Genomic DNA, 25,235 nt, shown 5'->3' on the forward strand with positions numbered 1-25,235 from the left:
TCATTCATCTGTGCTGGAGAGATGATGCCGGAGCCGAGTTAGTGCTGCGCGTCTTTACGGCATCGTCCTGTCATTAAATATAACATCCTTCATGAGGATGTATGTTTGAAGGAGTCGATTATGTAGCTTGACTTGATGTGCCGTCTCGTGATGTGTTGTTTTTGTCAAATGGGATATTATATTGCAGTAATTGAAGTAGTAGTATAATCACATAATGTGTCTAAATCACAGTTATTATGTGAAATAAATATCAAAGTTAATGTGCTTGCTCTATTATTTATACATTGTTAAGAAGAAGGGACGGGTATCGATTGGATTTTATCGATACCCGTCCGGTTGTCAGCTGTGTGTCTGCCAGGCGTAACTTTAGCGAGTGTCCGACAGACCGTGTGTGTGTGGCGGCGGTGAGTGTGGTGTTGTCGGTAGCGTTCTAGCTGTGAACGTAGCTGTAGCAGTGTGTGTACAGTTTATTTGGCGGTGAATAAATGCTACAACTCCTCAAGACTCGAGCCAACTTCCTGTATCCTGCAACGCCGGCTCAGACTCTCTGTCTTTTAACCGTTTAACCGATCATTCTTAATGTTGGTTAAACAGTTAATTATTAACATATCTAATTGCACTTACAGTAACGAGCGTAGTTGTCCAGGTTTCGGTAGCCATCCTTATTAAGAAGCCTTGCATACAGTATATGTGCACCCATTATATCTTATCAGCCATCATCTGCTCTATACTGTGAGCCTGTGCTGTACGTCCTCACTCTGCCAGCTGGCTGAATGAGGATTCTGGGGGAACAATAGGCCCGTTAATTGATTTTGTCTCCAGTAACAGGCAAAAATTGAACCCCACCCCGTCTTTTCCTCCTACTCACTCTGAAGAGGGAGAACCAATCTAAAATATTTCCCCCCCTCCAGACACTTACTGCCATTCCCTATCAATTTTCGACCTCCATTGCCGTTCCAGCCAAGTCCAATTTCAGCTGCCTCGTGGCCACTGGACTCTCTGACAGACTGCTGGACCTTTTGCAACTTTGGTTTCTGAGTCCTGCTGTTTTTGTAGCAGTTGGATAGGAGGAACTGAGAGAAGAGGGAAGAACAGCACACACTGTAAAAAAAAAGTGTAAAATAACGGAAATTCTCCGGCAGCAGGGGCGCCAGAAAATGTATGTTAAAAAACGGAAAAATACTGTCTGTTAATTAACATAAATAAACTGTAAAAAAAACAAAACAGTAATTATCTTTATATAATTAGCCTTTATTACTGTAATATTACAAGAAATATTTTACTTTTAACATATATTTATTGTTAGAATAGTCATACACCGTAAATCTAAGACCATTTACATATAAATCACAAATGAAACATGTAATTTTACATTGCAAAAGCCCAAATTTACATTAACTCTAAGAAGTTTTATTAAAAAATCTGTATTTTTACAAGAAATATTTTTAGAATTCCATGAAATCCTTTTCTTCTAACATAAATTAATTGTTAAAATAGAGTCATAAACATCTAAAAAACAGAATAATTATCTTTAAAAATGATCAAGGAAAGCTTAAATACAGATAATTACGATTGTGATTACAAAAAATACTGTAAATCTAAGACCATTTACATATAAATCACAAATGAAACATGTAATTTTTACTTTTTTTTCTGTCATTTTGAAATACAGACAAAAAATGTAAAAGTTCTTGAAAAAAAATGTAAAAGAAAATGTTTTTTTTACAGTGCAGGATGACAGAGTCTGTGGGAAACACTGAGAGTGACATGGAGACAGAGAGAGGCTGTAATGTGTTGCTATGGGATGAGATGTACTCATTACAATGTCTTAATAGTGTTTGTGGACCCAGAAAAATAACTGATTTAAAGACAAATGCTAAAATGTTAGAGTGTTAAAAGTGTTCACACAGAATAAGAAGAAGCTTTTGTAATTTTTTTAAAAAAGGCACGTTTTCTCCTCCATTGTTAAATCTCTATTTTGCCCCATTAAATCCAGGAGATGACAGATTTGGGCTCCCCGGAGAAGTGCTGGCATTTTGGAACAATTTTACGACTGGTTTGTAACATACCGAAGCTGTTGCACAAAAGGCTGCGGGATTATTTAGGGAGACAGTTTCAGCCATTTTGCTTAAATCATACAAATAGGAAATGACACTGATCAGATTCATAATTCACTGGTACCAACTGCACGTCAGCTGATGCGAGGCCGCTATTATGCAAATGCACACATTTAAGCTGTCATTTACATCAGTCGGCCGGCGTATGGAGATTTTATTTACTGTTTCGATGAATCATAATAACCAGAGGCGATCCCGTTTAGGGAATTGGAACGGAAGGGAGGCAGAGACGGAGGGAGGGTCAATGAATGCACATATTTCTTCGCCAATCGAGTCAGAGACAAAGATCAGTCGTCATTAGCCTCAGTTTAATCCCTGTGGCACTTTACAATTGCATAAGACTTCAGTCAGAGAAACACATTAAGCCTGTACTATTTAAAGAAACTCCCTGTTCACAATGTCGTGTATTTCTGGGTACAGTATCGGGAACAGCGTGTGAGTGAATGCTGCCATACCAAAAGACCTTTATTGATGTTTTTCTTCTCTTTTTATTAATTGTTTCTTTGTCTTATCATGATGTATCTGCTTCATTGTTTTGTAAATAGCTTTATTTTAGATGTGTATATAAGCAACTGTTTGCCAACAAGTACGCAATATCAACTTAAATGTCGGTGATATCTTCACAACATGTTTCCACACAGTAGTTTGTCCTCACAGTGTTACTGTGCAGTAAGGGGTTCTTACACACATATTGGGTGCACTCACGGTGAGTTTGACCTCTAGATAAAATGATTTATATAATCTGGTTAAACTGTTAGCTTGTTTAAAACCTGTCTGATCGTTTGACTACTTGTGTTTCTTGCCTTGTATGATTGTGTTTTAGTGAAATACCGTGTTACCCGATCTCGGCAATCACTTCGGTGACTATGATGTTATCATAATCAATGGATATAATGGCCAAAACTACAAAAATGAAAACCCAAACTGTAGTACGGGATATGTCCTTTAAGTTAATTTTTTTATCTATATGCCATACTGTATGTCAAAGCTGTCATTTGGGAGCATGAAACATGCTTTCCTCTGTCAGCCAGTGGGGAACAGGTGGTGTTGAAGGCTGAGCTAACAGCAGAGAGTCAGCAAACATCCGACCCTGATGCATCCTCTCATCCCCACTAGTACCGACGTTGTGATGGCAACAGAGTCACACCACTGCAAACTAAAACACAACCCCGTGTTGTCGTACTTTCTGTGTGCTCACAGTCCTACTCACTGACAGAATCATCTCTTTTTAGATTTGTCATCTCTTTTCACTGTTTGGGAAGAGAAGTAATTAAGGCCGGGAGGCGTGTGTGTGTGTGTGTGTGTGTGTGTGTGTGTGTGTGTGTGTGTTTGCGTGTGTGTGCGTGTGTGTGTGTGTGTGTGGTTGCTGTGGTGAAATGGTTTCATGAATACAATCTGAAAAACATATTCATGTTATTTTCCTCTCAGGGCTATATTCTTTTTTTACAATTGACTGAAACCTTTATTTAAGAAATGACCTGAGGTCCATATTTAATATGAATACCAGTCATATTTCATGTTTTCTTCAGGGCTTTTGAAATGAAGTTCTTATGTTACTTCATTCTCCCCGACCTCTCCATCAATAAGAACACATTGGATTTCTTTTTACATGTGCTTGGAGATGTTTTCTGATGGCTTCTCTCCACCAGATGTGTTGCACAAGTCATTTTATTGACTTCAAAAGAAAGTCACTTGACGGATGTACAGTATCATATAGAATTAGCAAGAATGTGTGTGTAGCTCAGGAGGTAGAACGGGTCGTCCACTAATCGGAAGATAGGCGGTTCAATCCCAGTCCACGTGTTGTTAGATAAGTGTCCTCGGGCAAGATACTGAATTCAAATGCTCCCAAAGGCCGAGCCATCGGTGTGTCAGTGAGCATTTAGATTAGATCCTGATGAGCAGGTCGGTACTTCTGCCATCACTGTATGAATGTTGACATGTAGGGTAAAGCAGTTTAAATGGTGGGAAAGGCGCTATATAAATATATATGTCCATTTACCATATATTTATTTACAATATTTAAAAAATATATATATATATACTGTATATATATATACTGTCTCGGTTTTTAGGGGTGGGCGGTATACTGGTTTCATCATGTCACGTTCGGCCACGACATGGATTTTTCAATACCGTCATTACCGTGATAAACACACACTTTTTTTTTAATAATATATTTATTGTTTTTTTTGTTCATTTTTGAAACAACAGAACAAACATTCACAAATGTCCCCAATAACATAATATTAATATAAAATAAGCCATTATAGATAAAGGAAAAACATACATATACAAAAGAAATTATAAATAAATAAAAATAAAATAAAAAGAATATACACTAGTAAAAAAAAAGAAAAATTGAAAAGAATAGAATAAAATAAAATATATATATACGTATATACACATACAGTATATATACACATATGCATCGCACACACACGTTTTGGTTTAGCACATACACACAGGAGGGAGATACACTACGTCACATCCACGCAGGTTGTCTACGGTAACGGACAGGCTGTAATGTAATTCCCAGTTTGGCTTCGGTGAAAAGAGGTGAAAAAACTTTGAAATAATAAAACAACAGTCGGCTAAATATGTGAAAAAAAAGAAAATCCAAATATTCTTTATTGCTGAGATCCATGTTGCTCGGGAATCGTCTACAGATCACTCACAACTCAGAACAACAGCATGGCTCCTATTATTAACTCTGAATGAATCACATTACATTTACATTATGGGGCAGGCTACTCCTCCCAAAACACATGTAGGCCTATAACTCATTTTCAATCTTATATTGAGCCAATAAACATATCTGTTTTTAAAAAATATGTTTTTCTTTCTTAAGATACGTCCCCTTTCATTGCTAATAGAAAGAAAAGAGGTAGATCATGTCTTGAGTGAAGTATCCCTTTTAATTTCTGTAATACCATGATGTGATACCGTCACTGCAAAAAACAAATATATATATATATATATATATGGGAGGCAATACCTTTAACAAGTAACACGCTTATTATGTTAATTTGCACATAAGCATGCTAAATTATGATTTTCACACTTTCCATGGCACAAACGTTGGCAGGCGTTGCAGGAAGGACCCTCCATGGGAATGAGCTGCACGGACTCCTGGAGGGGAGAGCAGCAGAGATTAGCACTTATCAGGACGCTCCCACTCCTGACTGTCATTTGTAATGCAGAGCTGTAGCGCATCCTTCTTGCCAACCTAGAGGCGATGCGGACATTGAAAAATAGGTGGCTGTCTTCGCCCTCACTCCCTCCACCCAACCCCACCCCCCCAAACCTCTGCCTGTCTTATCTAGAGAGCTCCAGCACCGAGCTCGCCTGCACAGAGCTGGAGAAGACAATAACAGATCTGTTTCCACTTCACACACACACACACACACACACACACACGCACACACGCATACACACACACACACACACACACACACACACACACGCACACACACACACACACACACACACACACACACACACACACACACACACACTCTGCTAATAACTACTGAGGCATACATAGACACTTCATCTTACATTTACTATCATAGATGTCAAGAGTCCTCTTGCTGGTTAAGTGCACGAATTGAACCAGTCATCGCTGCAAACAGTTTTCACTGTAGACCGCCTGGTTGTCTTATTCACTGTTATGACTTATAAATGTTTCATTTAAATCAGTATGAGGATGTAAAATCAAATTCTTCTCCAGATGTTTATTTGTATCATGATGCATCTTTTAAGAAGGGCTGAGAATTGGTATATTTGTATGCAACATATTCTCTACATCATAATGCACAGTATGCACTGTAGCAGGGATTCACATTCAAATAGTATAAATAATGTTTTTCATGATAGTTTTGTGGTGCTATGACACTTACTGGGTTAACGTGTATGTCATTATAAGCATCGACACCTCGGTCTAGCACTTTGTCAGGGACGCACGTACAATTTGAAGACATTTACAGTAGTTCAGAGGTAAGACGTTGAATGGAGTCACTTTTTCTAACGTTAAGTAATATAAAAATCAATTTGCCATAGACAGGCATGAAATTCAGTAAGGCAAGGTAAGTCTATTCATATATAACACCTTTAATACACAAAGGTAATTCAAAGTACTTCACATAATGCCATAAAACATAACACAAATTTAAAGGACAGAAAATATTAAAAAATACATTACAAAGACTGAAACCGGGACGAATAGAAGGTAGTGTTTTCCTGCAAATGTCCAGTAACACATGACGCATGTGTCAATTTCCACTCATTACATGCATACAGTCTTTTCAAAATAAACTTCTATCTTCACAGGAAACTTTAGCCAACAAAACTACTTAGTTAGGTTTAGGAAAAGATCATGGTTTGGGTTAAAAAAAACAGAAGTGTTGTAACTTAAAGTCAGGGTTGACGATGTTCTCCAGTCTCCACTATTTGTTATATTGGTTGAAATGGTCTTTACCCCGACAGCGATCCATTACTGATGAGCTCTAAAAAAGAACCAGAAAAGAGCCGTCATCTGTAGCTGCTGTAATCCTGTAAAAACGTCTACCAATCACTGCCTCGCGGTCCGCTTGGAAAGAACCAATCAGATGCCTCCCTGCCTCCCTGCTCGTACTCTACCCTTGGCGTGCACCAGCCTGAACTCAAAGCGCGTTGCCGCCGCACGTTTCCTGGAGAATGGAAGAGAAAACTCAGCCCTGCAGTAGCACTGCCGCGGTTACTTGTCATGAGGTAGCGTTGTTGAGTTGAGGTCGATAATGCGGCGGTGCTCGTGCATGTGAGGGAGGGGCGTTGCCTTGGAAGGAGCCCCGAGGGGAGAGGGGGATTTAGACGGAGCTCCTGAGGCGATACTACTTTCAAATGATGCTAGCTTTCCAACATCGTCGACCCTATCTTTAAGTACGGAAGTTACATAACAAATAAATCAACGTTGACTTCTGGTTTCAAAAGTCTGGTGTTTTTTGATCCACCCATCCACCGCGGCCTCCTCCCTACATGGCATTTGTCACTCTTTATACTTCCTAGTTCATCATTACGTTGATTACATATGAATTTCGTGGGATATATATGAATTACAGTGTGTAGGTATAGCTACGAAGGATGTATGAGAACAGCCTGTAATGTTTTATCAGTCGAAGTCACTGAGAGTCTTATATCATCTGAACGTTTGTGTAATTAAATACTGTTCTTTGTTTAGTTTGGACTGTGAACGGTTAACAGACAGCCACCATTAGGCAGCCAATTTACCATGTTCCCCGTCTGTTACCTTGTTAAAATTGTATTTATTTACAGTTTTGTTGCGATGTCCCGCTGTGATAAACAGCAGGAAGTGTAAAATAATTTCCACCTTAGCCGTTTGCAACAAGTGAAGTTTCCTCTCTTTGTTGCAGCGGTGAAATCCATTTTTATATAATTATGTGTGGTTCATTATCTATTCTTCTACAGTGATCAATCTCCCAGCTGGGTAAAATGTTGTTTTTATGGTGAAGTTGTGGTTATTACAACTTACTGAGGGAGGTTTTAAATCAATGTAATTTGTATTCAAAGATTTGTACTGGTGACGTTATCTTTAAACATATGAGGCTCCAGTTATCAAACTGAATTCTATAAGAGAGCGAGTGTCATATAAACCATAGTTGTTAACCAGTATTTATGGGTTGGCTATTAAAGGTAAAACCCACATTTTCAGTGTCCTTGTCCTTTATTTATCACGGCCTGTTTGCTGCCTTTGCACAATCAATACATGCAAACTTAATGAATAAGTAATCTGATGGAGTCCGTGACTATTATTGGATTTTTAAACACCAATGAACTGTATCTTGCGGTCGGTGGTTTCAGGAACGGGCCTGCTCTTTGGTTTGCCAATAACGGTGTTGCTGCTTGAGTTGCTCCGTAAAATATGGTTCTATTATCGGGTCCATTAAGTATACCTCTGTGTAATGACACTCCGCTCGCAGACGTTTTTCTCTCGACCCTTCTCCTAATAACCCCTTTTTACATTCCATTTTGCGTTATTCAGCGGGCAGCCCTTATCCTCAGCCACTTACATTTAGTCAGTGAACACAAATTAACGGATTCGAGTGCCCTGGGAGGCAGGTGCACGTTGTACAAGCTGTGAACTGGTCTTAGAGGTTCGTTTTAGTTTCAGGGGAGGAAAAGTGAGAGCTAAAGTGCTAACAAAATGCATCAGAGCCAGGCTGCATACAGCACAGATCCTCCGTTAGAGTTTATTGTAGTGTTGAACCGCCTCTTTTCATCCTTATGTAAGATATTAATCACAACTGTGTGTGCAGGAGGGGAGGATGGGAGTGTGACACCAGGTCTGCTGTAGGAGAGGAATGAGGTCATGGCTGAACCACAGGATTAAAGATACATGTGTCATTCACGGAGGTGACAGTCAACAACATATAACTTCCCCTGTGACACATTCAGGGAGTACACAGAAAAACAGAAATATTGCCTTTGTGAAGCTTGTCATGTTCACTTCAGGTGCAGTATTTTAAGTCCTTGTTTGTGGTATGGTTGTCATGGGGAGCATTATGTTGTAAGGTATTTACCCACCGCCACAGCGACGCTGGTAATGTTGTCACCTTGTGAGTCTGTGTGTGAGTCATCATGGCTAAATGTGGTCCTGGAGACTCCTACTGGAGCGGGAACTACCACCGAGGAGGTTTGGAGTACTTTGCCAGGTGTTTGTATTTCTGTCGGTGGACACATTTTGTCGCCGCAATGGCGTCGCAGCCGTGTTAGATGCAGTTACGAAACTTTACAGGTGTGTAGTTGAGATCAAAATGAAGGTTGAGTACAAAGATGGACTTGGTCCGAGCTAGGGCGCCAGAAGTAGGAGGGTAGGAAGTGAGGAAGGGGCCATTTGCCCCCCTCACTTTATGCCCCTGGTGCGATTTGGCGTCACGACTTGTGTGATCCCTTCGCAAGATGGTCTCTAGTTTTTATTTGCCTTTTGCCTTGATAAAATAACAGACACACCCCCCGTCAGAGAGTATCAGTCAAATTCATCTTTAACTTTGTTTATTGTGCGTTTTGTCTTTTTTTTTGGCAAAATAAATACACTCAAAATATAAGTGTAGGAAGGTGGAGAAAGTCTGTAACCATAACTGTAAAATGATTTAAGAGGTGCTGAATTATTTATACAATATTATCATAGTGTATTATTAACATGATGTCAATATTTCATTTTTAAATATCACAGTTATCGTCAATACCTACTGTATATATCGCGTCACCCCTATCTACCACCATGGCAGAAGAAATATTATTTTTTAAAGGCAATTCCTGAGTTAAAAATAGTCAGTGATTAGATTAAGGTTACATAATATATTCCATATTTCTAGTTTCTGGTACCTCTGACTCAGTGTTTACTATTCTAAAGCGTTCTATACGTAGATTTTCAGGAGTGGCAGACAAATAAATTGATTGGCCGGTAGAAATGTTCAGTGACCTGCCAGAGTGGCAGGTGAGGACAAAACTTAATTTCAGACCCTGCCCCCTGTAGATAACAGATGAGAATGACATATATATGGTTTTCTTTCCACTCAAAGTCTCGTGAGCTTTCTGGATTACTGTTCAGAGTTACTGTGTAGAGATTGTTTCCAGTGTGACCCGACTAGTTCTGAGACACTAGAGGTTCAACTTTAGGAAAAGATGGTCTACTGTACATACTCCACTTCAATATTCAAAACCTTTATTATCTTATCCACAGAGAATTAGTAGCACAATACAAAGACATTCTTAGTTGACTGTCCTCTCATTCTAAGTGGAGAATATTGGACTGTAATAGCCAGACATTGTTTGGTGAAAATATAAAGCATTTACTAAATGATCATTGACAGATTTCTTAATCTCATTGATGGTGTAATCATGGTGAGTGACACCACACCGTATTAGATGGGCAGTAAGGGCAAACTCACGGTGTGAGAGGATTATTTCCACTGATGCTCTGCAGAATGTAATTGACTAACACTCCTAGCTCTGTATGTTGATCCTTACTATACTTTACATTTTCACACTGCAAAATAATCATCCTGCCCTTTACTGAAAAGCTAAAGTGCAATCTGTATTCTGTCTTGAATTTGTCTGTTCCTCTCACACATTATTTTTGGCACATTCAGTCTCCTATTCTCAGTTCTCCCATTCATCTCTCATTGATTTTATTTTTCAGACGGTAATATTGGAGCTGGGATGTGGGAGTATAAAGTGTAATTCATGCGAGGCACTTGATAGTGGAGCCATGCGATATGGAGCTGAGCAGTTTCCTCACCCCGCCCCTCCAACCTCCTGCCCTGAGGATGCATGAAATTGAGCAGAATGACTCTACCCATCCCCGTCCTTATATGAATTACTATCCATATAGCTCCACCTAGACATATTTTTAGATTTCTTTTTGGAAGGTTTGATGTGAGAACTTGAAGTGTGACATTTGTCTGTTGTGGCTTGTTTTTAAAAAGCCGAGTGAAGTCCTCTCTCTCTGCTGCCGACTCTTTGAACGCACTTTGAAACATTTCCAGTGAGGAAAAAATCTATTTCTCTCTGCTGCTGTTTTCGTTTTATTGTTTGCGTCTTTGTGACAACGCCGAGGAGGAGCTCTTTAAAGCACCAGTCACGGAATATTAAATGGAGCTCTCTCCTTTTTCTCATAATTCCTGCAGGTTCAACCGGCAGCAGCAAAGATAAAGTTCATTATAATATCAATGTCTTGAATCTACTCATCTGCTGGACCCCACCTAGCCCCGGGATGCTTGTTACCCACAGTAGCTGCAGTTATCTCTATTAGAAATGAAACCATAACCTCCTATGGTGATGTTAAATCGAGTTTGCTTTTCACACATAACCAAAGCTAGCGCACCTCTGTGAGATGGAGATTGGATTCCAGTATGCAAATGACCCTGCTCGAATTACATTGTTTCTTTGGCTTTAAAACTTATTCACTTCCAACTCGGGCAAAATCAAAACCACACATTTTTAGGAAGAATAAATGAAGCCATGTTTTGATGTCAGCTTGCTAAAAGCTCTGTTTTTTCCTCTGTGTGTGTTGCAGTCCTGCTGCGTGAGGAGGTGGCCCAGCTCCAGGAGGAGGTGCACCTGCTGCGGCAGATGAAGGACATGTTGAGTAAGGACCTGGAGGAGACCCAGGGCGGCTGCTCGGCCGACGTGCTCTCCGCCACCGAGCTCCGCGTGCAGCTGGCCCAGAAGGAGCAGGAGCTGAACCGAGCCAAGGAGGCTCTGCAAGGTGAGGACCAGTGAACAAGAAGCTGTGTGTTATTTAAAGTCTAAAGTATGGACGCTGCAAGTGATTAGGGATGTCACAATAACAGACAGTTTAGTAGTCGATGCCAATACCGGTGAAATTCCACGATTCTCGATACCACGGTAAAAAACAAAAGTAACACAATAAGTAGTTTTGCCCTTTTAGGAGAAACTGTGAAAATTGTAAATATGCAAAGCAGAGTGAAGTTGCAGCAATTTTCACTTCCTGCTCAAAACATTCATCATTTTGCTCTCAGCTGTTTTTTTTCTGCTCTGTTCTGCATTTTGCTCCATAGGGCTTGAAACCAGTGCATTGTTGCTTGTTACCATAATGTTAACATGAGTGTCTGTAACAGTGTGGTTAATGCTGCCCATTAGCGGCATTATAGTCCATTAGCATGTTTTCCACTCGAGAGATGGAGTGGTATCTTGGAGTGAGAGAGGACACGGACTGAAAAAGCAGCTACAGGCGGATCAGTTCCCACTCAGCACCGCTCACATGCCCTGACCCCACACACAGCACAACGTACTGCATCACCACTGTATGCTGAATTTAAAGATGAGGGAAGATGTCTGTATTAGCTTTACCTAAACCTTTCGGCTCAAATGTTTCGGTTAATTCAGCATGTTGAATCGTTGGCGCCGCCCGTCGGTGAGAGAAATCTCTCTGATCAGTGCACGAGAAGAGAAATGGAAGTGGGGAAAGCAAGCCAACGTGTAAAGTCAAGAGGAAAAACACAGAAGGAACTTGTCGTTGTTCATCTTCATCTCATCTGATCATTCCGATGACAGATATGACACGGCCGTCTGGAATGAAGCTGAGTGGTGAGTGAGATCGGTGTGAAAATGGTCAGCAAGCACCGCTTTGTTTCATGTACGTATCATAACAACGGATTCTATATCCGCTGTCTTCCTGTTTCCCTTTTTGAATAATGAATGCAGACTACCACCACTTGCTGGTGTGGAGAGTTATTTCCTCTCACACAGGCGCAGAACGTACGTGCTAACTGGCCGTCCGCTGGAGACTTTGCGGTGTGTTCAAGTGCAACTTGTCGGCCAAGACAAAGGCGACGTGAGGCGACAGTTGGCCTTCATCGCCGCTCGTTCTTTGATGTCGGCTTGATGTTTTTCTGGGCCTTTACAGATTTCAAACGTAAATGTTGTGTATTGAAATGATCAGCAGACTTCATTCTTGACTTTCAATTTTCTTCTGACGACGTATTACTTGAGTTGGACTCGCACTCAAAGACTCGACAGTTTCCCCAAAAGAATAAAAAACAGCTCTGTGAATTAGTGATGCATTTTGTATATTTCAAGTTTGAAAATTAGTGACCATGCGACTACAGGTTACCACGAAAATGTCATTAGCAAAAGAGAGCAGCTTGGATTATCTGATGAAGTACCGATGTATAGAACAGATTCCTCTCTGTTAATGACCAACAACCACTGTGTTTGGTGCTCTGTAGCATCTGTTTTATGCATGACTGCATGCAACATGGGACTACACTTACATATTGCCTTCATATTTGCACAGGGTAAGTAATGAACAAGTTCTGCCAGGCAGCGCTCGGTGGATTGCAGGGCATCAAGCAAAGATGTCATCAGCAGCGTGGCGGTGAATCATTCTCTACAAAGAATAATCGCCCATGGAATGAGGCAGAACACAAAACCACCATTCGGTATCAGACAAACACACGACATGCTGTCAGGGGATTTTGTTGCTGCGACATTTCACTTGACACTTGCAGCCTACGCTTTTTTGTGAAAGAATTGAACAAAAACACAAAACAGACTGGGGCAGAGTAGAATAGAGCAACACATCAAATAAATACTTATCTCTTCTTCAGCGGGAGGTTTGGCTGTGTGAACAGGCTGCACACAGGCTCATACAGTTTGTATTGTATGACTCAGGCCTGTTAATGAAGGCCAAAGCCTACAGAGACCAGCAGGCACCGACAGCAATCAGCGGTTAATGAAAGCTCTGTAAAGGGGGACTTTGGTTGGCTTTAGAGGGCCAGAAACGTTAAGTAGGGTGGATCTTGTCTGAAATTAAGACGGGTTATGCGGGAGGACAACAGGAAATTGGCTGTTATCATATCATGTCATATTCAAGTTCAGAGAGGCAAATTGAAGCGACGCAGAACTTGCATGAGAAAGCATTCCTGATGTTCAAGTAGAGCTTTTGGCCAGAGAGTGACCCGTGGAATATATATTTGCATTGAGTGGTGAAGCAGCAAGATTTCTGAATTATTAATATTTTTTTCATTGTTATTTTCCGCATGAGCCGGCCTCCACAGCGGTAGCTGGTTCCCAGCTCCTTTGTTAGTCCACGGTTGTCACAGTCAATCTTCATACACCGACACCGCGGCTCGCTCAGACTCCAAGGATACTATTTTTTAAGACAGCTATGAAAAGCCAGCAACAGTATAAGCTTGCTTTTTGTATTTGTGGTTGCATGTCGTGGGTGGCATCCAGTGAATTCTGGCTTTGTCCACAGCAATATTTACACTTATTTGATCTGTCATCTCATGTTCTTGTTGGTGCTGCTTTTCCAGCTTCTTCCCCCAAACGCATACATATATAACACATAACTTATTCTGTGTTATAGATACTTGCTGGCCACGGTACCCGACAGTACTGGTGATTAGAGCAGCGCTGTGTATTGGCAAGAATCTGGCAATACGATACGTATCATGATATAGAAGGTACCATTCAGTATATTGAGATACTATAAGCAAGGCGATATATTGCGTTTTTTTAAAGGGACTGTTTGTAACTTTGTAAGCGTATAAATGTACCGGGTCGGGACACATGCGCGCTCGCATATGTGCACTCGCGTGTGGCCGCTGTACTCTCCTCCTCTGCCTGCCAGCCTTCACTCAGACAGCGCGCGCATTCTCGTTCCACCTCTAGATGTGAACGCGCGCTCACTCCACACTGCAGGAGAGTTAGTTTAGCTCTGAGAATATCTAGTGAATGTACAGTGGACGTTTGTGCAGAAATAACTGCTGCAGCTCCTCCAGACCAACAGAGGTTTCCCGTATCTTGTGAAGTGACGGAGCTCCGCAGAGAGTTACTTTATCGTCTTGTTACCGACCGGGTGCCGGTGTCTTCCTGCTCTCTCCGGCTGCGGGTGGAGATATAGAGTGATATTGTGCTTTTAGCTGACGTGTGTCGCCTCACTGTTTTGAGCGATGCTCGTTCATGTCTATTTAGAGCGAGCATGCGCGAGCCCGACGCTGACTTTTGTTGATTTCACGGCCACAGGTGTCGCTGTTAACAAGCATTTCTGAAAGTTACAAATAGTCCCTTTAAATCATTTTGGTGGCTTGAACAAACGATCACGTACTATTACAGGGTATTTTTAGCTACTTTAGATATAAAATTCATCGCCGATCGACGTCTAATGGGCTCGTTCACAGGAACCAGCTCATCTCCAAGTCTTATTTCTACTGGATCACTCCCAGAGAAGCACAACTTGTTTATTTATATTCCTGATGTTCCTGAAGCCCTCAACACGCTTTGTGTTTGAAGGGTTAATAATACAGCAAAAGAGACTCATTAGTTGTTGGAGTTGGAAGAAGTTGGGGTTTTAAAGTGTCTAAAAAAAACACAAGCCAAATGATCTGGAGAATACCTCATTAACTACAGCAATTTCCGTATGCTGCCAATTGATTTGAGGCGAGATGTCGACTCTATTTGAATTCCCTCAGTTTTCACAAGGATGGCATATTGTGAACATCCCACCAGATGCTCTGGCAAAGTGTTTTCCTCGAAGTACGGGAGCCATGTTTGGAGAACTTAAGCGCCCAGGGTGGTTTTTTTATTGAAGTGCTACCAACAATTATTGTGAAGCAGAGTAGCTTTGTGTTTTTTTTCTTTTACTTTTTCTTTTATTTATTTATTTATTTTCCTGTGGTTCTGCTTTTAGGTGAAAAAAGCAAAAAAAGAAGCTGCAGTGATGAAGTAGCGTGAATAAAAAGCATCATCCCTCTCTGCCTCTCGAGATAATACCTGTTTACTTTGGGAACGGTTCACAGAAGCTGTGTTGCCACTCCTTCCTCGGCTCAGCCGGTTAGCGGCTGAATTACGTGCAGATTTTCTGGAGCCTATGAATACAAAATGCACAGAGAGAGAAACACTACTTTTTCAGTCTGTTATTCTTCATTCCCCTCCCTCGCTGTCTCCCCCTCTGCCTTTTGTTTGGTGTGACGCCCGCACCGTTTTCAGTGTTGAGGCCTGAGCTCGCTCCCACTGTGTGCCAGACATTAGCCTCTGTGCACTGTAATTGTAATCGTGGGTAATTGCCAACCTCGCCTCAATTGTAGGTTTTGTTATGATGCCTGCGGGCGCTCGATCCAACCCGAGAGCTGCTGCTTGGAGTCATTTCATCCCCGTGACCTTAAAGTACACTGATGACAAAGAAATGTCTGTGATACCTCCAAACAATGAGAAAATAAACCGCTAATGAAACTACTGAAGTATTTAATCAACTCTTATTTGGACTTTCTCATCAAAGTTGTGTTCAATGAATTTTCAAATTATATCTGGCCCTCTCTGCTGTTCTTAATTAGCTATTTCCGCTATCACTGAATGATTCCCGGTCAATCCAGAGCTCATCAGACATCTATGTTTCATCACGAGACAGTTCGCCGGCTCACGCTACACCGTATACTCAGACAGCAGCTCCGTCCTTCACTACAAGGTCTCTTCCTTCACAAGTACACACAGAAACACACACTCAGTGCATCCAAGTCTCATCGGGCTACTTGACCTGATTACATTAAAGTAATTGCAGTGCTTTTAGCGGTGTCTTTTATTTTTTAAACAAATTAAGGCATTTTCTCCAATTGAATTTTGGAAGGCAGATAATATAATTCTCAGGTGATGTTTTCACGAGTCTTTTGTGATTTATTTCCTCAACGCTGGCAGCAGCTTCACGATAACAGGTAATGAGGACAGTTTTGCTTTTTCAATTTGCACCTCAATTTATTCAAATTGGATGGTCTGGAGTGGGAACATGTGTTTGGGTCACAGTGGCCCTCTAGTGGTAATCAAATACACATCAGTTAGACAGAAACTGCTGAGCTGACCCACTCTTTGTACTCGCCTGTTACGGTGGAGTCTTACATATAGCTTGTTCCTGAGCAATTAAACTCAGCCTCTTTAAAGGGGAACACCACCTAAATTAAGAATTCCAGTATGTTATTTCCATGGCCTCGTAAAGTTCAATCAATATTTGTGAACATGAGCTACTCTCGCCCAAAGCCAGAGAAGTATGTCTCAAACTTGTGATGTCATAGGTTATAAAGTCTGGAGCTGCACCATAGACGATGAATGGGACCCACAGGATGTTTTTTTTTTTTTTTATACCCCAATGAGCTTTATTCTATCGTAGTGTTGTCACTTGTGAAACAGAAAATGTTCCCTCATACTCAGAACATTCCTCTGAGTGCTCTCAGTGTCAGCTATAACATCTTTCCCTATTCATTTACTATGGAGCAGCTCCACACGTTATACCCTATGACATCACAAGTTTGAGTTTTAGCTCTTTATTTTGGGGATTTGGGAGAAAGTTGTTCATGTTTACTAATATTCTTTTGGACTGTTTTATACCCAAAGACTGTATAAAGGCCCAGACACACCAACCCGACATCAAAGAACGAGCAGCAACGAAGGCCGACTGTTGCGTCGGCTCACGTCGCCTTTGTCTCGGCCAAAAAGTTGCACTCGAACACACCGCAATAACTACAGCTGACGGCCAGTTTGCACGTATGCTCTGCGCCTGCGTGAGAGGAAACAACTCTCCACACCAGCAGGCGGCGGTAGTCTGTGTTCATCATTCATAAAGGGAAACCAGAAGACCGAGGACGGCGGATATACGAGCCGTTGTTATGATACGTACATGAAACAAAGCGGCCTTTGTCGACCATTTCACACCACTCTCACTCACTGCTTAGCTTCATTCCAGATGTTCACGTTGTTGTGAAAATATCCGTGTGTTGGAATGATCAGATGAGATGATGATGAAAAATGAGAAGAGCCTTCTGTGTCCGGGCGCCACCGCCGATTCAACATGCTGAATCGGCATTAAAAACACTGACACGGGCAGACTAGCCTTGACAGCGTGGGACACATCGGAAAAACTAGATCAACAAATGCTCACCGACGGCCCCAAACTGTCCGACGGCCAACCGTCGTCTTGGTGTGTCGGGGCCTTAAAAGTGGACGTTGTCACCTTGACGTCACTCATTGGTTTGTGGACTGCTGTGTTGAAGCCACGAGTTTGGCAATTTGGGCGTTGCCATCTTGGTTTTTTGCAACCAGAAGTTACACAAGAGGGTGGAGAGACATTTTTATGAGACCAAAATGCTATAATTAACTTTCATGAAGTGAAAAAACACTGTGAAAGGGTTAAAGTTGTAAGATGAAAACGCAGACAACTCCCAGACCGGACAACGCCGTGGTATCGACCTGTCAATCACAAGGTAGCCCCGCCCTAAAGCGTCCCCTGCTTTATGGTCTATCTGACTCTAAATGGGACCATAATTTACTAAATGAACATCATGCTGTATTGAAGAAGACTTGAAACTAGTGATTGAGACTATAAACTCATGTTTACAATGTTTACTGAGGTAATAAATCAAGAGAGAAGTAGACTCATTTTCTAATAGACTTCTATAAAATCAGAGGAGTCGCCCCCTGCTGGCTGTTAGAGAGACTGCAGGTTTAAGGCTTCACTTTATTTAGACCCGCAGGTATCCCACTACTTAGACTTTACTATCGGAATAACATGAATGAATTTTGAAAATGGGCGTAGTTCCCCTTTAAAGATTTCCGTGCCGGTAAATGTTGTTTTAAACAGAAAGGAGAGTAATGAGGTGCTGTTAAAGGATCAAAGTGTGATTCTCCCCTTGATTCCCCGATTTGTCTGTTTGCTGCTTAAATAGCTTGTGTACACACACACACACACACACACACACACAGATCACCTATTAGTGTGCAACGTTTGATCTATTTTTAATGGCTATCTCTTTAAAAACGAGGGTCAAATGTCATCGCTGAGGTTTGTAGATTCACGATAAAACATTAATTAACTTTAATTAACGTGTTACATCACCAGGACTGCCAAGAGAGTGTGACACAGCAGTATCACGACCTGCTCTACAGTAAGGTCTGTTAAATAGCTGCAGATATCAGCCTCATACAACCAGTGAGGAAGTGAGGAGCTGAGCTCCCTGTGCAGCTCTTTGCAGCTCCTACTTCATTATTCAGCTGGCAGATTTAAAATCCCAAACCGTGAACAATGGACTCCCTCCAATGAGCCGATGTCTCTTTTGTTCTCTCCCCCCAAATAATTATGTTAAGAGCCGACTAAAAAGCCCGTCCCTTCTCTTTAGGACTGAAGTTAGACGGAGGAGTGTCGGCGTGAAGTGGTTTCATTCATTAATGTGAAGAACACGGGAGTGTTGATGAGTGCGTCTATCTTTGTGATCCTGTTGTCTGTTGTTGCAGGTGAACTGAACTTGCTTGCGTATGCTACAGTCCGCTGTATTGTTGGCGTATATCCTCTTCTCATTTATTTATCCATCTTCTTCAGTTAGAGACCAAAAAGGTGATTGTTAGAGCGAGCTGGAAACAGAAAGGCAGGAAATGTTATTCAGCTGAAATCATGGCTGGGATCTTGTTATATCTGAACCGTAATAGACGGGGCACGCCAGATAATGAGCGCTGTTATTTAACCAGAGAGAAGCAGCGAGCGAGGTGTGAAATGTGTGCCAGGTAGGAAGAACGGCGATGAAGGAGTTTGATTTTCTTTGCAATCATCAGAAAGTCTTTTTTTCCTGAAGCTGAATAACGTTTGACACTTGATTATCCCCAGAATTACCCACAGAGCATTTGTCCTTATAACGTGATATATTCATGTCGTGTTTTAAAGAGATAGCCCGCCAAGAATCCACCCGCTGAGTATCAAACAATGACACCCCACCCCCTGTAGGTTTGAGAGGTAGCCTGTAAACAGTTTGTAGTTCGCTGCTTCACAAACAACAGCAGCTCTGGTCAGCTTGTATTTGTGTCACTTTAAAAAAGGGGCTCCTGTGGTGACATGTTTTCACAGCAACAACGAAAAAAGTACCAACACTCACACGACATGTCTCCTCCTGCAGTATAATATCACTGGAACTTACCCCTTACTACCATACCGACCAAACAAACAACAACATGACAATAAAAAGACTAATATTGTTTAAAAAAAAAGGTTCAGCTGCTCAATTAGTAATCAGCTCACTATCGCCCCGACATTTTGAGAAATAGGTTTATTCACCTTCTTGCTGGTAGTTAGATGAGAAGATTGATATCCACTCTCACATCAGTTGGTTAGCTTAGCTCAGCATAAAGACTAGAAGTAGAGGAAAACAGCTCGCCTGTCTCCGTCTGAAGCAGGAGGAAGTAGCAGCGAGCACAGATCCAAATCTAGAACACTATCGGGTTTGTGGTTGTGGCAAGAGCTATATGACGTTTACTGTATAAGTCATATAGATAGGTATAGAACATACAAGCTATTTGTCCTCTCTAAATTCAGATTTTATTCTACGCCTTTTGGTAATACTTGGCCCAGTATTATAAGACTAAGTCACAGAGCATTCATAAATGTATTTTGTACAGTTTGCAAGCACAGATTAACTTTATTACTATCTTCCCTGAATAGAGGTTGTTTCCAGTGTTTGTGTTTATCATTAAGGCTTTATATTTGGTTCTTTTGGTTCGTTTTCTATTTAGTCTGGTTCGGTTTCAAAATGCACGAATTTAAACGGAAAATGAAGTTGCTGAGTGGCGTTTATGAAGGATTGAATTTCTCTTCTTTGTCTCGAGAGCTGCCACTTCTATGCAGGGAATCACAGACTTTGATATATTGCTGTCAACGTTTTTTTCGCTTTGACTCGGCACTGATCTGCTGTGCTCACAAATCCCTTCTCTTCCAGTTTATATAGAATTACTTTATAAACATCTCTGACTTTATTTAGCACATTCTGTATGTTGTCTTCGACCCAGATGTCAAGCAAACATCAGACTTCTACAGTAGTCCAGGTCAGTCCTCTCCCACTCATGTTAACCTGTCGTTTACCTGGGTCCATCTCAACAAATGCTCGCACAGGCAGCCTGCGTTTTAGTTCACATGGAAACAGTCGGAGACCACCTCTCTCTCACTCGCCGTTGTTTTGGTCCGCACCAGAGTTCGAACTAGTTAAAACGGACTAAATGTTGGCATGCGATAGCGCCCTTAAAATACCAAAGTGTCTCCAGCCAGTAGGAGCTCCCTGAGGAGTCCAGTGTAATAACTAATGAGTTGGCCACTTGTTGCAGGCAATCTCAGCCCTCCAGAAGAGCCCAGCAGACAAAAGGCTTTTAGCCCACTGCAGTAGACGATGCTCACATTAAACTACTTTAAAGCACGAGGGCTTTGGTAGCAGAAGAGCCTTTGTGTGGTGAGCTAAAAAAAAAACAACACTTGTGCAGATATAAGAGAGAGCGTGATACAGGCAGGTGTTTCTGCTTTTAACATCGAGCACTGGGAACTTGGACTTTTGATGGCGAGTGTTTGTTTTGCATGAGTCCTGATCTGCTCAAACAGACTGGAGTAGCTTTTAGTATCTAAATGTGCATGCAGGCACACATCGTTTTGCACAAAGACATCGATGCACATTGCAGACATGGAGGAAAACTAGATATAATTGAAAAAGTACCCAAATACTCAAAAATATATCCCTGCAATGCATGGCAAGACTGAAGATAGGCGCTTTCACGGATATCATTCCTCCATGAAAAGACTATTAAATTGAAGCGTCTCCGTGTCTTCCTCCTCCTCCAGCTCCACACGCATTAGCTTCAGCTCTGTACGCTTCCCAGGTGGTTCCTTCTTGTTTCATCTGGTAATAATTCTTGGAGGCTTGGACCGAGCCACAGAGTATGTTAGTCATTAATGTGGCTGTCAGCAGGAGGAGACATGCGAGTGCTTCCCTCATCTCACCTACATTCTTTAGTGTAAGGTAACAATGAGCCTCAGGACCGTCTTCGGTCATTAAAAGTGCTCATACGTAGGTTATACGTGGTAAGTAGCCGTGCTAACACGATTTGCGAATGTGAATGGACCCTTTTAACCGAGTCACAGTGAGTGCTTTCTTGTATCCGACACCAGGAGGGTCGATGTTGCCAAACGGTCACAGGTGCAGGATGTGAGGCAGCAGCAGTGTTTTTGGCTCATCTCAAAGACGGCTTTGATTTCACTTCCTGAGGCAGGTGCTGGGAGGTTTCCTGTTTCTCTTGGCCAATGAGAGATGTTTCTTGTCTCCATTCGCCGGCTAGTTTGGCTCGAGTATCGCTTTTTTTTTTTGCTCGGGAATTCCACCTCTGAAGAACGGGTGAAAGGGAGAGATATGAAAGGGTGACAGGAGAGAAATGAAGGAGAGGAAACGAGAGGGTGAATCCGTCCTTGTGAAACTGCGCTTCCATTCCTGAGCGAGTCTCCCCAGACGACAACAACTTGTGAATGTCACGCAGTTAACCGGGCTGTGATATAAGTTAATTAATGACACGCAGCTGGCTCGGAGGGGGGAAAGAAAGAGGGAATGAAGAAGAAAGGTGAACACGTAATAACAAGCATCAAGAGGGAAACAGAGAACCGTGTGATGTTGTGGAATATCCAGCAGTCAGAGCTGCTGGAAATAGAAGTCAAAGTGAAAAAGACAAAGGTGGACAGACACAGTGAGAATACATCAAATGTAAATAAAGCCCATGTTGTCCGTTTGGGAAGATAGCTGGAGGGAGAAGTCGGCTTTAAAGCGGATGTCTGGGAAAACAGCTCTGCATGAAGAGAAAGCAGGAGATGCAGAGGAGAAGAGAAAGAGGATATGTTGTCTTTGAGGAAATTAGAGCTTCCGTGAATAACTACACTGAACCATATTCTTTATCGCGATGCGTGGGTGAGGTGCCAGAGGATTAGAAAGAGTGTGTGGTAGAGAGATAGATGAAACCAGAGACACAGCCTCTAAAGAATCCAGCAGCAGTGAGGAGATTGACAGGAAGGGTTCATGTGTGATTCACCCTTTTTATCAACACGCAGCCACGCCACATCACACCAGCAGGTTTAATGTTTCTACTTTAAAGAAGAGTGCCTAATACCTTAATTATTCTGCATGGCTACAATCTGGATTCATACACATGTACTGAGTTTAAATGACAATGCTGCACATTAATCACTTCTGTGCAGTTAATACGTCTGAAGTGGGCAACCTGCGGGGCTGAGAAGTGCATTTGTTTCTAACAGCCAGCAGGGGGCGACTCCTCCGGTTGCAAAAAGAAGTCTGATTGTATAGAAGTCTCTCTTGATTTATTACCTCAGTAAACATTGTAAACATGAGTTTATGGTCTCAATTGCTAGTTTCAAGTCAGCATGATGTTTATTTAGTAAATTATGGTCCCATTTCGAGTCAAACAGACCATAAAGCAGGGGATGCTTGGTTAGGGCGTGACCCGACGTTGTCCGGTCTGGGAGTTGTCCGTGTTTTTATCTTACAACTTTAACCCTTTCACAGTTCATGAAAGTTAATTGTAACACTTTGGTCAACAAAAAAATGTCTTATTCAGCGTTTGGTTGTACACACTTGTGCTCCACCCTCTTGTGTCACAAAAAAAACCAAGATGGTGACGGACAAAATGCCAAATGCCAGGCTTCAAAACCGTAGTCCACAAACCAATGGGTGACGTCACAGTGACTACGTTCACTTCTTATATACAGTCCATGGTCAGCCAATATCACAAATCATTTTGCTCACTAAAATCCGTAACCTGTGAAGGCAGGATTTGTTGTTTTCACTCCGTGGGAATAGACGTGCATAACGTGTTTTCTTTCTCTCCGTCATGGTTTAAACAACTCCGTTCAAAACACAAGGGGACTATTTTTCTGACATATTTATATACTGTAATTTAACTTACCACCAATAAGTTACTTAACCCATTGTTATTTCCTCCTGCTAACTAACAATCCTCCCTCTCTCTCCCTCTCTCTCCCTCTCTCTCTCTTGTCCTCCCTTGCAGCCATGAAGTCGGACCGTAAGCGTCTGAAGGCAGAGAAAGCCGACCTGGTGAACCAGATGCAGCAGCTTTATGCCACACTGGAGAGCCGGGAGGAGCAGCTCCGCGACTTCATACGCAACTATGAGCAGCACAGAAAAGTATGGCACCCATGTTCTGTGCATGGAAAAAAGATCCATAAAAAAGAGTCTCTTCTTGTGTAGCATTAGCACAAAAAGGCCTTTCCAAGCAACAACGAAAAGAATTAGTCCTTAAAACAAAATGTGTGTGCACGTGTGGATAGGAATGTTTTATGGACGTGTGCAGTGAACTAATCTGCTCAAGTGTAAAGAGAACTGACAAGACAGCACAGGAAGTAGTGAGATGTGGTTCACTGTGGCCATTATTTAGCCTGTTGGACTTTAGTTTATTTTTCGAAGGTATGCTCGATTTGTGAACCAATCCATCAGGATCTCTTGTGTCCACCAGGAGAGCGAGGAGGCGGTGAAGGCGCTGGCCAAAGAGAAGGACCTGCTGGAGAGAGAGAAGTGGGACCTGCGGCGGCAGACCAAGGAAGCCACGGAGCACGCGGGGATGCTGCGCTCCCAGCTCGACCTCAAGGAGAACCGCATCAAGGAGCTGGAGGCTGAACTGGCCATGGTGAGACAGAAAGACAGACAGACAGGGGGGGGACTAGACGGGGAGAGACAGTCTCTCTTTAATGCTTTTAAAACACATTTGATCTCTTTCTTTGCCATTGTAAACTTTGATTTTCTCCATGTTAAGTCTGTGTGTGTATACTTTGCTTTTTTATGTGTAAACTAGATTCCCCAATAAAAGGAGGGGACGAAATAAAGGAAGAAAGAGGGACACCTAAGCGGCCGTACACATATTGCGTTTTTTGCGTCCTCAAATGCGTTGTTGTGAATGTAGACGCGCGGCAGGCTCGCTCAAATGCGGGAGTGACGCCGTCATGAAGCACATATTTTTTTCAGGGCGCGAATAGTTCAACTTTTGGAACGCTGCAGCGCGCACCTCGTGTCATGTGACGAGGAACAACCAATCACAGCCGGCAGGAATCTTTTCTTTCTTTCGTAAATATCAGATAACAGTACATATATGAAGGAGAGGTTCATCTTTTTGTGCTGATGCTACCAAGAGCTTTATGATCTATCCCGCGGACTATTTGACTTGCTTCACCCTTTCTGTCCGAGGCATACTCGCCAACCTTGAGACCTCAAAAAGAGGGAGGACTCAAAACCAAAGCGGGGGTTCTTGGGGTCCTCCCCAGAAGAATTTGAGTTTCAGAGACTTTGTTTCCTGCATTCTTGTGACTTTAAAAGACTGAAAATATCAAAATAATAAGTACACTGCAACAGCATTTTTATGATAAATCCTAATTTTAATTTTACTTTTAATTCTCAGGAAAGAAAACTGAATAATTCTCTCCTCTGACGTGAACTTCTGGTATAAACAAGGCTGATAAATTCATCGTTTTTTATTGATTCATTCATGTTTTACTCATGCTTGAGTATTTCTTTCTCTCTCACTGAAGGTCCTTTCAGACACAACGCGACCACTGCGCTCTGAAACACGTTATTTCCAACGGTTTGCGCCACGACGACTATTCGCTGCGTCCAGTGCCATTGACTGCGTCCAGCAAAGCCCAACTTGGGCGCTGCACGTTGTGATGTGCGGCGAACGCAGCTCAAATCGTGTCGTGTCGGTCACGAGCAGCTCTCTTCCACTGGGAAACAACAC

The 25,235-nt window shown here is 42.0% G+C and overlaps 1 protein-coding gene across 5 annotated transcripts in view; it reads left to right on the forward strand.

Annotated features, from left to right (window-relative positions):
- Positions 1–25,235, forward strand: part of kazna (kazrin, periplakin interacting protein a) — a 237,370-nt gene that overhangs the window by 192,699 nt on the left and 19,436 nt on the right. For all 5 annotated transcript variants that reach the window (XM_037772428.1, XM_037772425.1, XM_037772427.1 and 2 more), the window contains 3 exons: positions 11,194–11,385; positions 23,499–23,635; positions 23,964–24,134. In XM_037772428.1, coding sequence (XP_037628356.1) covers positions 11,194–11,385; positions 23,499–23,635; positions 23,964–24,134 — 500 coding nt within the window. The remainder of the gene's footprint in view (positions 1–11,193; positions 11,386–23,498; positions 23,636–23,963; positions 24,135–25,235) is intronic.

The sequence above is a fragment of the Sebastes umbrosus genome, chromosome 6, assembly GCF_015220745.1.
Source record: "Sebastes umbrosus isolate fSebUmb1 chromosome 6, fSebUmb1.pri, whole genome shotgun sequence".
Classification (NCBI taxonomy): Eukaryota; Metazoa; Chordata; class Actinopteri; order Perciformes; family Sebastidae; genus Sebastes; species Sebastes umbrosus.